The sequence below is a fragment of the Bidens hawaiensis genome, unplaced genomic scaffold (genome assembly GCF_021521415.1).
Source record: "Bidens hawaiensis isolate Kalapana, Puna unplaced genomic scaffold, B.hawaiensis_p1.1 tig00047478_1, whole genome shotgun sequence".
Lineage (NCBI taxonomy): Eukaryota > Viridiplantae > Streptophyta > Magnoliopsida > Asterales > Asteraceae > Bidens > Bidens hawaiensis.
In genome coordinates this window covers 59,785-74,634 of record NW_027498481.1, presented here as the reverse complement: position 1 = coordinate 74,634, position 14,850 = coordinate 59,785, and the positions used below count along the sequence as shown (strand labels likewise).

Here is a 14,850-nt window from a genome sequence, read left to right as displayed (position 1 = left end):
TTAATAAGCTTCTATAAGCACGTGGTCAAAGAGCACGATGGAGAAGAGTGGAAGACTAGAGGATTAATAGGCATAGTTGTTAGTTAGTTAATTTCTTATTATTTATATATTGATGTGTGATGCACTATTCATTAACACAATACAACAGTACTTTTATCTGATTTCACGGATGATTCTAGAGATTGTATTGGGATTTTTGAAACCGTTAGGGATCTAGCCACTAACACGATACATCGATTATGTACAAGATCTAAACTTTAAATTATTACTTTATTGATAAATATGTGATGAATACATTATGGTGGATGGAAATAACTTATGGAGAGCATAATTTAGATCTAGATCTCTCTCTATGTATGTACACCTACAAATGATCATGGATATGCCTATTTATAGGCCAAAGCACCAGTTCGTTAACTTATGTCTAATTCGTTATATCTTCATAAACGAATTAGACTCCATTCGTTATGATTCCATAAAGAATGATGATAACTTAACGAACCAGCCTTCATTCGTTATATTACATAACGAATGGTCTTATAAACTTAACTAACTAGCCTTGATTACTAACGAATGGACCCATTCGCTATACAATCCATAGCGAATGGCCATTTTACAATAAACAAACAATCTAGACTATGTATACATTATTCGAATGCTACGGACAACAATTTCGTGCACTAACAGACACCCCCTTTTCCGTAGCTATCGAATAATTTAATCTTGAATACTTTAACTGCAAATCACCAGTCACAAAACCGTCCACTATCAGACATCCCCTTGACTGATGATTTCCGGGCATGTGTAGACGAACAATCTTTAAATCTTTTCAGCAAACCAACAACTTGTAGCTTCTCATATCAGATCACCCCCTCAATGTGAGCAACTCTTGGAGATCATCCCGATCATCCATTGGCGTATGATATGGTTCAATCTTTCAACAATCAACAACAAGTCATCAGCTATCCGTCAGCACCGGTAAAGAAAAACATATCTTTACGTTTAACCTCGTCACACATCTTCATGAACAACTCGATCATTCAACATCTTTCACTTCAGTTTTCCCTCTCTTGATAACGTTTATCCCAAATAACTCTTTGAAGCCCTTCCACATCTCATTCGCAAAGATGCACTAATGTTTGGGCATCATAAGATTCAGAGGTCTAACCTCCATTAATAAACCCCAAATGATCAAATTCTTCAATTCAATGACAAGACTCGTATATTCTTCAATAAGATCAACTCGTTCGAGAATCGTCCCCCTCAACAGAAGTAATCCGTCATTTACTCGTAGCCAACATAGTCAGGATCAAAGTCCCTCAGAAAGAAGTAAACAAACAAACACTCGTATCCCACATAGTCAGGTTTCAATCTTTGAACAAATCAATCACCAATCAAAGAACACTTGTAGTCTTGAACTCAGTCAAACGTAGCTTTGTAAGCATGAATTACCACCCGAATTGCAGTAATTTTTCAAGAAACCTTGCAAATGTAGGAAGATACAAGCCAAATAATCTCAAATGAAAGTTTTATCTCCCCCTTTTCTTGAAAAATTCGGCAAGGTCTTAAATAATTTTCAAAGTTCACAAACAAACACACTCCTCCTTAAATTACACGAGATCTCCCCCTTGCCAGTCGAAACGCATAAACAGTCAGCCGAAAAATATATTACCAAAATTTGAGAGAATAGTAACCAATACATTAGGAACATCCCAGAAAAATTTCGATTAAGAAAATTTTTCCCGATTTTCCCGCCAAAAATTCACCGAAAATTTTCGAAAAATAAATTCTAACGCCAAAATTTTCAAGAATGAAAACTCACTTACGAGGAGTATTCAGGAAAAAATTCACTCAAGAAATTTTTTCCCTCCATTTTTTTTAACGAATTGCCTCTCTAATTCGTTATAAATATACACCCCATTCGTTAACTTAGATTGTGCTCTCCAATTCGTTAACTTAATCACCATTCGTTATACACTTAACGAATCAACTCAATTCGTTATAAATTACCAACTCCAATTCTTTATAACAGTTACACGAATGGCCTCCCATTCGTTAAGATTTCACTTCGTTATAATAGTTAACGAATCACCTTAATTCGTTACCAATACCTTAACGAATCACCTTCACGAAATAACTTAACGAATTTCCTTAATTCGTTACCTTTAACTTAACGAATTAACTTAACGAATCTTCTTGATTCGTTACATTTAACTTAACGAATCATCTTCACGAATTACCTTAATTCGTTATGTTTACCTTAACGAATTAACTCTTAATTCGTTAAATATGCCTTAACGAATTGCTACAGTAGATTCGTTAGACTCCTTAACGAATTAGCTACAATAACAACGAATCAGGTTGTTGGATCTGTAATTGTTCGCCGGAAAAACGAATTTCGCCGGAAAAAGTGGTTATCTCGCCGGAAAAACTCAGATCTGGCCGGAAACTGCATTTTCAAGCTGTATCCATGGCAGATCCATCATAAACACATATTTAACCATGAAATCTACCCGAACACTCGGTTTTTCACCACGATTCCGAATCCATCGTCCAAATAACTTAACGATTACTTATTCATCACCAAATAACTCAACCCGAAACCATGTTCTTTCATGGAAAAACCTTCAATACACCATAATTAACCACCAAAATCCACAGAAACATGCGGATTTCAATAATAAACACAAATCCATCATCCAATTAACTTAACAATCACTAAATCATCATAAATCGAATCAAAAGTTAACATGCTCTTCCATGGTGAATCACTCAATACACCATAACTTAACACCGAATTACACATGAAGTTTCCTCTTCCATCAATAAACACGAATTCACACTCAAATCCATCTATAACACACTAATTTACTCCAGATCTGACCAAAGCCCGAAGAACACGAAGAACACGAAAAACTCAGATTCATACGTTAATCGAAGTATCGAGAGCAGCTCCTGCTCTGATACCAATTGTAAAACCCGTTACGGATCTAGCCGTTAATATGATACATCGATTATGTACAAGATCTAAACGTTAAATTATTACTTTATTGATAAATATGTGATGAATACATTATGGGGGATGGAAATAACTTATGGAGAGCATAATTTAGATCTAGATCTCTCTCTAAATATGTACCCCTACAAATGAGCATGGATATGCCTATTTATAGGCCAAAGCACCAGTTCGTTAACTTATGTCTAATTCGTTATATCTTCATAAACGAATTAGACTCCATTCGTTATGATTCCATAACGAATGATGATAACTTAACGAACCAGCCTTCATTCGTTATATTACATAACGAATGGGCTTATAAACTTAACTAACTAGCCTAGATTACTAACGAATGGACCCATTCGCTAAACAATCCATAGTGAATGGCCATTTTACAATAAACAAACAATCTAGACTATGTATACATTATTCGAATGCTACGGACAACAATTTCGTGCACTAACAGAAATCATACCCGAGTAGCATTAGGCATTGAATGCGTTGTGCCAAGATTTGGTGCCTATCTATATTCAACGGATGTACTCAAAATGATAACCATAGACTAGATTTTCAAAGTGCAGTGGAATGTGGTAAGCTTGTAAGGTGGCCAACTTTTAAAGCAAAATGTCTTTCATACTCGAGTTAGAATTATGCAACCTTTGTACATGTGGTAGTGACGTTGTATTTGGTAGTACATACATATTTGCTCAAAAGAAATAAAGGAGACGTTGAGCATACGCTTTCTCACAAGAAAGAGATTATTTTATATGCTAATTTTACCAAGCGTCACTGGAAATTTCAAGATCGCCCGGTCAACAAATCAATGGAAAAGCACACAAGAGAGCATCGATCAAAAATAAAGAATATGACTTGTAGTTTTGGGTTTTTCCTCTTCAAGTCATCAGATTGTTTGCATCAAGAGCAGTTTATTCTCAGGTTAAGTTCACAACAATTCAAAGGTACATTAGTTAAGTTTCTCCTGGTTTCTGAAATTTGTTTTATCTTAGTCTAGTATGATGGAGATAAATATGAAGAGAGGGGTATTGATGCCTTTGTTGAGCCCATGCCTACTTTTTTTTATTACTAATAGTTCATGCAGAAACTATTTTTTGCAAGAGATACGGGCTAAAAAGTTTGTAGTAACGCTCAAAAACACTACATCAAGAAAACCAACTATATATGTTATGGGAAAATGGCTTTAATTCTTCGCGTTACGAGATCTCGGTCTGAAAGAAAGGGTTGTTATGTCTTTAAAGTTGTATCCATGGAACACAAGTGCCCCCCTGGCCTGGCATGTCAATAAAACTGCTCCAAACGCTAACGTGAGATTTGAGTGGCGTCCACCATTGAACGGGCCGAACAAAAGAGTACACGGATTCTGCAGTTTATTTTTATTATTATTATTTTTTTATTATTCTTGGGGTCAAGAATCTTTTAAGGGTGGAGTATTGATGCGCGTCTTTTTGGTTTATTTGGGTTTTAAGTACCCTGCAATCTATAGGGATGTATTATGGTTAGTTTTACTTATGGGGTCAAGTTGTAAATCTTGTTTTATATAATGAATGAATCGAACCTACTGGAGGGTATCCAGTAGGTTTCTTTTATATAACGAATGAATCTTCTCTATCTCCTAGTTTTCTTTCTCCTTACGGTTTCTAACCCTATCAAGTCAACACATTAACGTTGAATTATATCTCTCTTTTATTGTTTGGTTATGGTGTGACCATATTTATCCATGAATCATATGTTTCATACTCCTACAAGCGTATAAAGTATAACTACCTCTTTTTTAGAGAATGTTACGCTTACATGATTTCTTTCTCTCTATATAACATCACATTTTACACATTAACTAAATCAATGAGTCCCCTTTATTTGTATTGCTTCATTTCATGCTTTAGGTTGCTTCATTCCCCCTTTTCGCTTACTGATGACGTGGGTACCTTTACCCACCCATAAGCTTAGCAATAGAGAATCAACTCACAAGTTAGGAAGCTTAGGAATAAAGGAGCAGCAAGCATAAGCTGTCAGATGGAGAAGATTGACACTTGCCCAACAAGATTCCTAAGTTGATTAAGAAGCTCATGCTACAGTAATGTCAGAAAAAGTCACAACTGACCAAAAGCTTACGCCTGCCATAAAGTAAAATCAACTGCAAGACAAATAAAAGTTGAGCACAGGTTACACGGAAATGGCATTTGCCCAGTCTGCATGAGCTGAAAGGAGAGCTGACATTTTCTACATTAGTAGTTTCAGCTTCCCCGGAGAAGCTTCCAAACTGCCTATTGTAACATCCCGAAAATTCTAGAATAATATTTAATGTTATACCTGCGTCGGGTGAATTATTTGAGTTAGTGGGATAATGATAATAATATGATAATAAGGCTTAAGGGGTAGCGGGCTTGGTTAATAGAATTATAGATGGACCAAAAAGGAAAGATGGACCTTAGGTCCATGGGCTTAAGGGAGTATAAAAACCCCTTAAACCCTAATCCTTTCCATTTTTATCTTTACACCATATAGCCTACGCCTTGATAAACACACACAGACATTATCCTATAACTCGAGCCAAGATCCGGAGACGAGAACCCGAGCTTGTTGGTGCTAGATCGTCGTGACGAACCAAAGCAACATCAAAGACCAGCTCGTGTTCGTAGTTTGACTCGTTTACTGTACGTTTATATCGAGAACTTGTTCGTTTAGGTTCAGATTTAGTCTAGAAATCATAGATCTGTTTTAGTATGTTATAAACGAGACCAAAGCAACAAATCTTATGGAAATCGATTAACATTTGATGGGTTAATTGTTAGCCTAATAGAACCCGTATATATATGCCTAAATCGCACCCCATAAACATGTATATTTGGACAAACAAAGGGTTAGGGTTTGTAGGCGTTGCTTAGACGATTTCAATGATACCTAAATCATGATTTTTCGTTAAGAAATGAAGATTTAATCGCAGATCTAATATAGTTTGACTGTTGGGTGTTCTTGATGATTTTGACTCTGACCCCAAGTCAAAGTCTGGATAAGAACATAGATGATTCGTTATGATTGACCAATTCGTTACGCATTCATAACGAATGGGACCCAATTCGTGAGACTTGATAACGAATGAGCTCTTAGTTCGTTATCTATCCATTCGTTAGATAAGATAACGAATCTGGTAATTCGTTATATGCTCATTCGCTATGCTAAGGTAACGAATCAGATGATGTTCAGATAACGATTTAGCATAACGAATCAAATAACGAATCAGGTGATTCGTTACTTGCCAATTCGTTATGTGAGGCTAACGAACCAGAATAGCGAATTAGACCACGAACCAGGCTTAATTCGTTATAGAGATTTAGTTAGCGAATTAAATAATAATTTAATTTCTAATGGAAAATGTGTTAAGACAGTTAGTGAAAATAAATTTTTTTCCAAGCAGACCTGGCAGCTTAACCCCAGCTAGGGCTCTGCCCCTTGGACCCCGCTAGGGGCTGCCGCCCCTAGAACCCCCGCTGCCAGGGGCGCTGCCCCCGGACCCCCGTTCGTTGTGGGCTATTGTTATACTAGAAACGTGATATGGGTAGTGATAGTTAATCGTTACGTGTAATTGTTATACAGTGAGCCGTGCACATCTCAAGAAAGGAGTAACCATTAACAGTGAACGTAACCGATTTCAAGTGAGTTTCTAGCCCCATTCCTTGTTATGTTTTCGGGGCTGTGTGCATACTCGATGTGATATTTAATACACTTACCCTAAATTGGTAAGTGTATGCCATGTATGATTAATATGTTATCTATATATGTCTTGAATGAGAATGAAAGCTTGTCGGTACGTGAACGATCTTCGGATATTGCACGTACTGTCATGTTATAAATATAGATTTGAATATTGTATGTAATGTAAAGATGATTGCTTGTCGGTACGTGAACGATCTTCAAATATTGCACGTACTGTCTTGTTATAAATATAGATTTGAATATTGTATGTAATATAAAGATGATTGCTTGTCGGTACGTGAACGATCTTCGGATATTGCACGTACTGTCTTGTTATAAATATAGATTTGAATATTGTATGTAATATAAAGATGATTGCTTGTCGGTACGTGAACGATCTTCGGATATTGCATGTATTGCCAAGAATAGTGATTGTCTCCTTATATGGATATTAAATAATAAACTATGTACATAGTTCCTTCTACGGATAATATATATTGAGTGTTCCTTCTATGGAAAGCACAGTGTTCCTTTAATGGAAAGCATAGTGTTCCTTCAATGGAAAGTACACTGTTCCTTTAACGGAAAGCATAGTGTTCCTTTAATGGAAAGCATAGTGTTCCTTCCATGGAAATATATAGGATGTTCCTTCTATGGAAATATATAGGATGTTCCTTCTATGGAAATATATAGGATGTTCCTTCTATAGAAGTATATAGAGCGTCCTTCTATGGATAATTTATACAGAGCATCCTTTTATGGAATATATATATATAGCATGGGCAATAGCCATGGTTCTTTTAATAGATATTATGTGATGTTCCTCTTATGGATATTTATACAAGGTTAAGATATGTATGTATGTAAGATATGTGTATGTATTGTATGTCGCCTGATTAACTAGAACTCACTCAGCGTAGCTGACTTTTAGTATGCACGCAGGTGAATATGATTAAAGAGCTAGCATGAGGTTGGCACATGGCACGGATTGAGCGGCTGGCAGCTCGCAGATAGGGGAGTACGAGAACATATGCTCTCCTAGGGAAATGGTAAGCCTCACGGCTTCACCCATAACCCCTAACGGAATAGGAGACTTCACCATGGAACAGCTTTCCCAAAGCTTACCCGCCGTGGTACCTCCTCCAACAAGTACCTCCCTGGCATAAGCTTTAATGTCATTACCCTTGGCAAGATAATTAACATCACCTATGTTAGAAGCTACATGCTCCATGCCTCAAGCTTACCTACAGTCAGGTCTCATGCTGCCCGGTATGGCGTGCCCTCAGATGGCCGCCTTAATGATGTATCAATATGGTCAAACATGGCTAGGAAGCTTAGAATGGAAAGCTTCTCAAGGCTTCTCAGCCATGAGATATCTCGTGGTAACCCAAGCTCTATATATCATCGTCACTAATACAGGCGACTTGACACACTTGGAACCTTACCAACTTACAAGCCGTCAACCTTGTCATGCTTCTCGTAACATATAGAAAACTTTGTGTTCCGAACAAAAATCAAGATGCCAGCTAATGTTAAGACCTATGATGGAACGAAATATCCCGAAGACCACCTTTAGATCTTCACAGGAGTAGCTAATGTAACATTCGTAACTGTTCGGACCGAGAAAAAACCTGTCCCGTTTAATTTTTTTCCTATTTTATTATTCTTTCTATTAATATTATTATTGTTATCTCCGTATTTACATAATATGACGATCATCCTAGTATGTTTTATTTACGATATCCTGTTACGCGTCGCTCGAATTCGTGTATTGGTTAAACTAGTTACAACTTTGAAGAATGTGCAGAACCCTTCCCTTATATATGTTTGGTCCTAACATTATTAACTTACCTAACTTTAGGGACTAAATTGCTAAGCTTTAAAAATCATTTTTTTAATTTGTTTTCTATTCGTTCCCTCCACGTTGAACACCTTATACCCCCCCCCTTGCTTCATGATCCATGGATTAAGGCATAAATCACAGGATTTGTTCATATATGCACGTCAATCGTTAAATTACGCTTTCAAACATACTCTAATTATGTTATATTACAGCCTGTAGACACTAATTTATCGCCATCACTAATCGCGGCCCATTTGATCCCGAAACCCTATAATTACTTGTCTATAGTGCAATTAAATTAAACCACACCATTCTTACATCATCACGACACAAACCCCTATATCAATTTTAACCTAGAAGCAGTAGGTGTCCATTCTTTGATCCGTTGTTCAAGCCGCAAATTTTTTCTGTTGTTCTCGTTCAATCTTAGCTATTAACATGTAATTGTTATATGTGTTTGGGTAGATTTTGAGTCGTCTTTAATACCCCTAAGTCAATTTGTAGTAACAGATGGTGTAATGGATTCAATCAAATTCTAGGGTCCATGAGGGTTGGGATCGATTTGGGATAGTGCTTAAATAATATTCGTATCAAACTTTAAACATATTAATTGTTGGCTTAGTTGGCTGATGCATATCGTGTAAGCTTGAACCGGCCTGGGGCGCAAGTTCGAGTGCCCCCAGGCCCGGTTTTGTATCTATATGTGTGTGTGTGTGTGTGTGTGTGTGTATTTATTGTTATGTTTATTTTGTTTTTATTAGTTTTATATTTTTTACTATTATTATATATGTATATAACTAATATTATTCTAACCATTAAATGAACCAAACCTTACTTATATCTCAAAACAAATTATCATTTAAACTTTTCGGTATATATATATATATATTAATTATAAATGTATATTTTCTTGTTAAATACATAAATAAACTAAGTTGGTTTACTCGTCTAACTAAACCGATCATCACTAAAATTTTTAAAACTAGATTTTCGTTTAATGTATAAATATATGCAATATTAAATTGATAAGCTATTAATTAAAAAAAATCGATATATAATTTGTAATAATATTTAAATGGATTACGTTTTAACCCAACTATTATAAAGTTATTATAAAATAATTTAACACTTATTCGATCCCAAATCCCTAATAAACCCGTCTTATAGTGTCTAGTTCGTTTACTTCGTTTATTTTGTTTATACGTTAAAAATTAGAAACTTTTGTCGACATATCCCGAGGAGCTTGGCCGTTTCTATCATAACTCTTTATTGCCATCCCATATTCGTTAATCCACTCGTTAAGGGGAATTTACATACCCCTTTTCCATCTTTTATATTTGGGGGGTAGCATGTATACCTTATTCAATTTTACTCATGTTTTATTTCCACATCTATTCAAAAACAATTCAATATATGCTTATGTGTGATTATTGCATGCTCTATGATTATATTTTATGTGCCTAAATGTTTATTTTATGTTTGGTGGTTGGTATCATCTATTCTCATCTAGTATGATCATACATTTACCAATGTACATTGATTTTGTATCAATAGGAACGGGTCCACATCTATTTAGTTGTTTACATTTTCATGGGAATTGCAATGCTCAACATTAACATATGAATTGTGGATTTTATCTCTCTCTCTCTCTCTCTATATATATATATATATATATATATATATATATATATATATATATATATATATATCAACTAAAACTTATGTATTCTCACCAACATTTGTGTTGACAAGCTCTATTTTTATACATGCTACATGTACAAGTAACTTACGTTGATCAAGATTGAAGATATTATTTTTTACCTTAGGATATTTATTCATATAATAAATATGACATAATTTTTATGATTATTGAATTTGTGTATGTGTTCAATGTTAATGAAATTAAATATTTATTGTCGCTTTAATTAGTGTCTTTTGAGCTACTGTCCAACCAATACGTTACGCTCCAGCATGTTTCGCCGCCTTTGGTCGGGGTGTGACATCTACCGTGAAAAGATAGAGCAACGCAGAGTATTGTCACATGCTCATGCAAACTTTGGTAGGACCTGACAGATTTTGGTTTAACACCCTTCCATAAAGAAGCATGGTTTCCTTTGATGACTTGTGTCAAAGCTTCTTGACCAACTTCACTCAACAGAGAAGGTGCACCAAGACGCAGTTGTCCTACACCAAATCAGGCAGAAAGAACATGAAGATCTTAGAGTCTTCTTGGATAGATACAAAAACTAATGTGTGAATTATAGCGGCGCTTCAGAGAAGATACGTGTGTTTGTTCGAATACATGAACGCCATCAAGGCCAAGAAGCTGGTAAAAAGGTTCCATGAAAACATTCACCAAACCATAAAAGAATCGTTCGAAAAAACAGAGAACGAGGTTCAAAGCCTCAATGGTAAGATGTGTGGGAAGAGACCTTGGACAACAAAGAGACAAGGAACCGTGACCATAGAAACTGGATAAGCTACCCCTTAGAATGGAAGAAGCATCGGTTCCAATCCTTTGTTGAGAAGCACCTCCAGAAGTACCACGAGCATAGAAGGTCTGATGATAGAAGCAGTTCTTCACAACATCAAAAACCACAAGAGAAAGATAAGCTGATCTTCTCTATATTAACTAAAACTCCACAAGAGATCTTGCCCTCTAAGGAGGTCAAGCACAACTTTCGTCCTCCCCGACCGTTGGACATCACACCAATGATTGTTTCCAACTGAAGAAGTGTCTTAAAGATGTCGTTCAAAGCGGTGAGTTAGCTCACCTATTCCTGGATCCTAAAGAAGGTTAAGGGAACGGAAAGAAGGTGTTAGGGTAAACTTGATTCAAATTTGCAACAAAAGGCAACAAACTCTCGCATGGAACCAACAAAGCATATGCTTCCCTCCGACCAACCCTCGCAACAAGGTCACAACTCCGGTCATTGTAGAAGCCGAGCTTAATGACCTCCCCATAGACGGAGCTTACATGGACTGTGGGGGAGCAACGGAGGTTATATACGAAAGATTTCCTAAATTTCCCTCAAGAAATCAAGAATCAACTCCAACAAACCAACAACTCTCTCAAGAGTTTCACTGGAGAGAAGGTAGTTCCCCTTAAAAGCTCACTTTAGATGTTCGGTTGAGAAATGGAGACCTCTCTCGAGTTGAGAAGCTTACCTTCACAGTGTTCAGGTACCCATCTAACTATAATATACTCATTGGAAGAAATGGAATCACAACTTTCGATGCACTAGTGTCCACAACCCATGGCATGATGAAATTCCCCACCACGGGAGGAATAGCTACGATGGTACCAACACAAGAAGCTTTACTCATAGCTGCCATAGAAGAATCATGGGAGCTCAATAAAGATGTGGAAGATGACCTTGTGCAGGAAATAAGCATCAATCCAGCCTATCCCGAACAAACCATCAAAGTTAACAGGGTTCCAAGGAAATATGTTGAGCATTCCTTAAACATCTTACCCACACATAAACCATTCGCTCAAAAGAAGAGAAGCCTAGCTGCTGAAAGAAGCTTAACTGCCTGCAACGAGGTGGACAAGTTTTTCAAAGCCAACATACTCCGAGAGGTAAGATACCATTCTTGTATTGCTAACCCCGTTATGGTCCAAAAATCTTATGGATCATGGTGAATGTGTGTGGATTTCAAGGATCTTAACAAAGCTTGTCCCAAGGATAGCTACCCCTACTAGAGATCGACTGGAAGGTAGATTCCCTTACAGGCTTCCATTACAAATGCTTCTTGGACGCTTACAAGGGTTACCACTAGATCTTAATGAAGGTAGAAAACGAAGAGAAGACCGCAATCCACACCGATAAGGGAATCTTCTGTTACAAGAAGATGCCCTTTAGCTTGAAGAATGTTGGGGCTACATACTAACGCGATTGATTGACAACACCTTCTCGAATCAAAATGGAAAGAACATGGAAGCTTATGTTTATGACGTAGTCATAAAATGAAAAAAAGTGAGAAAGAAATGTTCAATGACATTGAAGAAACATTCCAAAATCTTATAAGCATCAACATGAATCTCAATCTAGTCAAATGCTCATTTGGATTCGAAGAAGGTAAGTTTTTGGGTCATTTAATTGATAAACAAAACATAAAAGCTAACCCAAGTAAGGTACAAGTTGTTCTTTATTTACATTCTCCAAAAACAAACAAGGAGGTTCAAAGCCTCAATGGTAAGATTGCCGCACTCTAGCAATTTCTTTCGAAATCAGCGGAAAAAGCCTTACCCTTCTTTAAAACTTTAAAGAACTGTAATGACAAGAAAGATTTTCAATGGAATAGTGAGGCAGAAGGTGCCTTGTTAGACCTAAAGCAACATCTAGCTTCCTTGCCTGCTCTAGCAGCTCCTCAAGAAGGAGAAGTAATTACAGTTAACCTTTCTGCAGGAAGGGAAGCTATCAGCTCAGTGCTTATTGTGGAATGTGACAAAGTTCAAGTGCCAATCTATTTCATCAGTAGGGCACTACGAGAAGCTGAACTCAATTACATGCCCATCGATAAGCTGATTTTAGCACTCGTTCACACAACCAAAAGGCTAAGAAGATACATCCTAGCTCATCAGGTGAAGGTGGTCAAAGACAAGCCTATAAGGTCCATCTTGGAAATCCCGAAAATAGTTGGAAGGTTAGCCAAATGGGGAAGCGGCTTTGGTGAACACAACATAGCATACAAACCTCAAAAGGCAATCAAGGCCCAGGTCTTGGCCGATTTTCTAACTAAAACACCAGAAGAACCTATGGAGGTGAATGATTTGGAAGAAGGTGAACCTACTATTCCCTTGGGTAAGTGGACACTCTACACTGATAGAGCTTGGAGTATAGAAGGTTCCGGAGCTGGTCTAATTATAACAGACCCCCAAGGGACCGAATATACTTATTCGCTCCGACTAGAATTCCCATGTACCAACAACGAAGTTGAATATGAAGCTTTGATCGCAGGGCTTCACCTAGGAAAACTGATGAAGATCCAAGAACCAAACGCTTTAGTTGATCCAAGATTGGTGGAAAGCCAAGTGAATAAAGAATTTGTAGTATAGGAACCTTCAATGTTAAAGTATAAGCAGAAGGTCAAAGAGCTCATGAAATAATTCAAAAGTTGTAGATTAACTCAAACATCCAGAACCCGGAACAAGCAAGTTGACGCCCGCAGTAAGCTGGCTTCCCTGACATTCTCTCACTTAACAAAGAAGGTACTGGTGGAAGTTTTGAAAAGCCCATCAATCTAGGAACTAGAGGTACAAGACATCATTGAAGAAGTGTGGACCACTTGGATGACCCCCATAATAGAGTTCCTCAAAGAAGGTCAACTTCCCACCAACGAAAGAGAAGCCCTAAAGCTCAAGCTTAAGGCTAAACAATATGTGATAGAAGATAATGTCATATAAAAGAAGGGATATTTAAGCCCCTTACTACAATGTGTGGGACCAAATCAGAGCCATTATCTTGTGAGGGAAGTACACGAAGGTATTTGTGGAACAAATTTCGGTCCAAGGTTGGTGGTAACAAGCTTAATGAACCTTGGATATTATTGGCCAACATTGCACATGGACTCCACGGAGGTCGTTCACATGTGAATCTTGTCAGCTCCATGCTCCCCTCAAAATATGCCCGAAACACAACCTAGTACCCATTATTGCTGCTTCGCCATTCTACAAATGGGGAATGGGCATTGTGGTCCCTTCCCCGAAGGAACGCGGAAGGTGAAATTCCTGCTGATAGCCGTTGATTATTTCACCAAGTGACTAGAAGTTAAGCCCCTAGCTTCCATCAAGGGGAAGCAGGTGATAAACTTTGTATGGAAAACATAATCTGTAGATATGGAATGTTAGGTGAAATTGAGATGGATAATGAGAAGCAATTCGCTGAGAAGCCATTCAGCCTTTGGTTCAAGGAACTGCAAATCAAGCAAGTGTTTAGCTCAATAGATGTAACATCCGACCCCTCGCACCACCAATACTATCCGCTTTGCCCACGAGAGCTCACGGATTTGTTTTTGGTTGCCCAGGTGGAGACTTCCCAGGAGGTCACCCATCCTGCTACTACTTCCAGCTGAGCACGCTTAAATGTGGAGCTCTCCTCTCGTCCACTCTCATTAAGCCCAAAACACGTTGGTGATTCAAGAGGCAAAGCGTTTACTTATGATCAAGGATCTCTCTTGTCCACGGCCGATGTGGGATTTGCCTAGGATGTTACAAGTTGTATCAGAGTCATTCTTGTGTCGTTCAGGATGATGGGGCAAACCTCATCACAGAAGGTGAGTCCTTAGGGGTGTT

At 37.5% G+C, this 14,850-nt stretch overlaps 1 protein-coding gene across 1 annotated transcript; it reads left to right on the top strand.

The window, feature by feature from the left end:
* The first annotated feature begins 11,850 nt into the window (after positions 1–11,850).
* On the top strand, positions 11,851–13,614 carry LOC143597010 (uncharacterized). Its single transcript, XM_077075636.1, has 2 exons — positions 11,851–12,135; positions 12,841–13,614. The coding sequence occupies exons 1-2, from the start codon at positions 11,851–11,853 to the stop codon at positions 13,612–13,614; spliced, it is 1,059 nt and encodes a 352-aa protein (XP_076931751.1).
* The last annotated feature ends 1,236 nt before the right edge of the window (positions 13,615–14,850 follow it).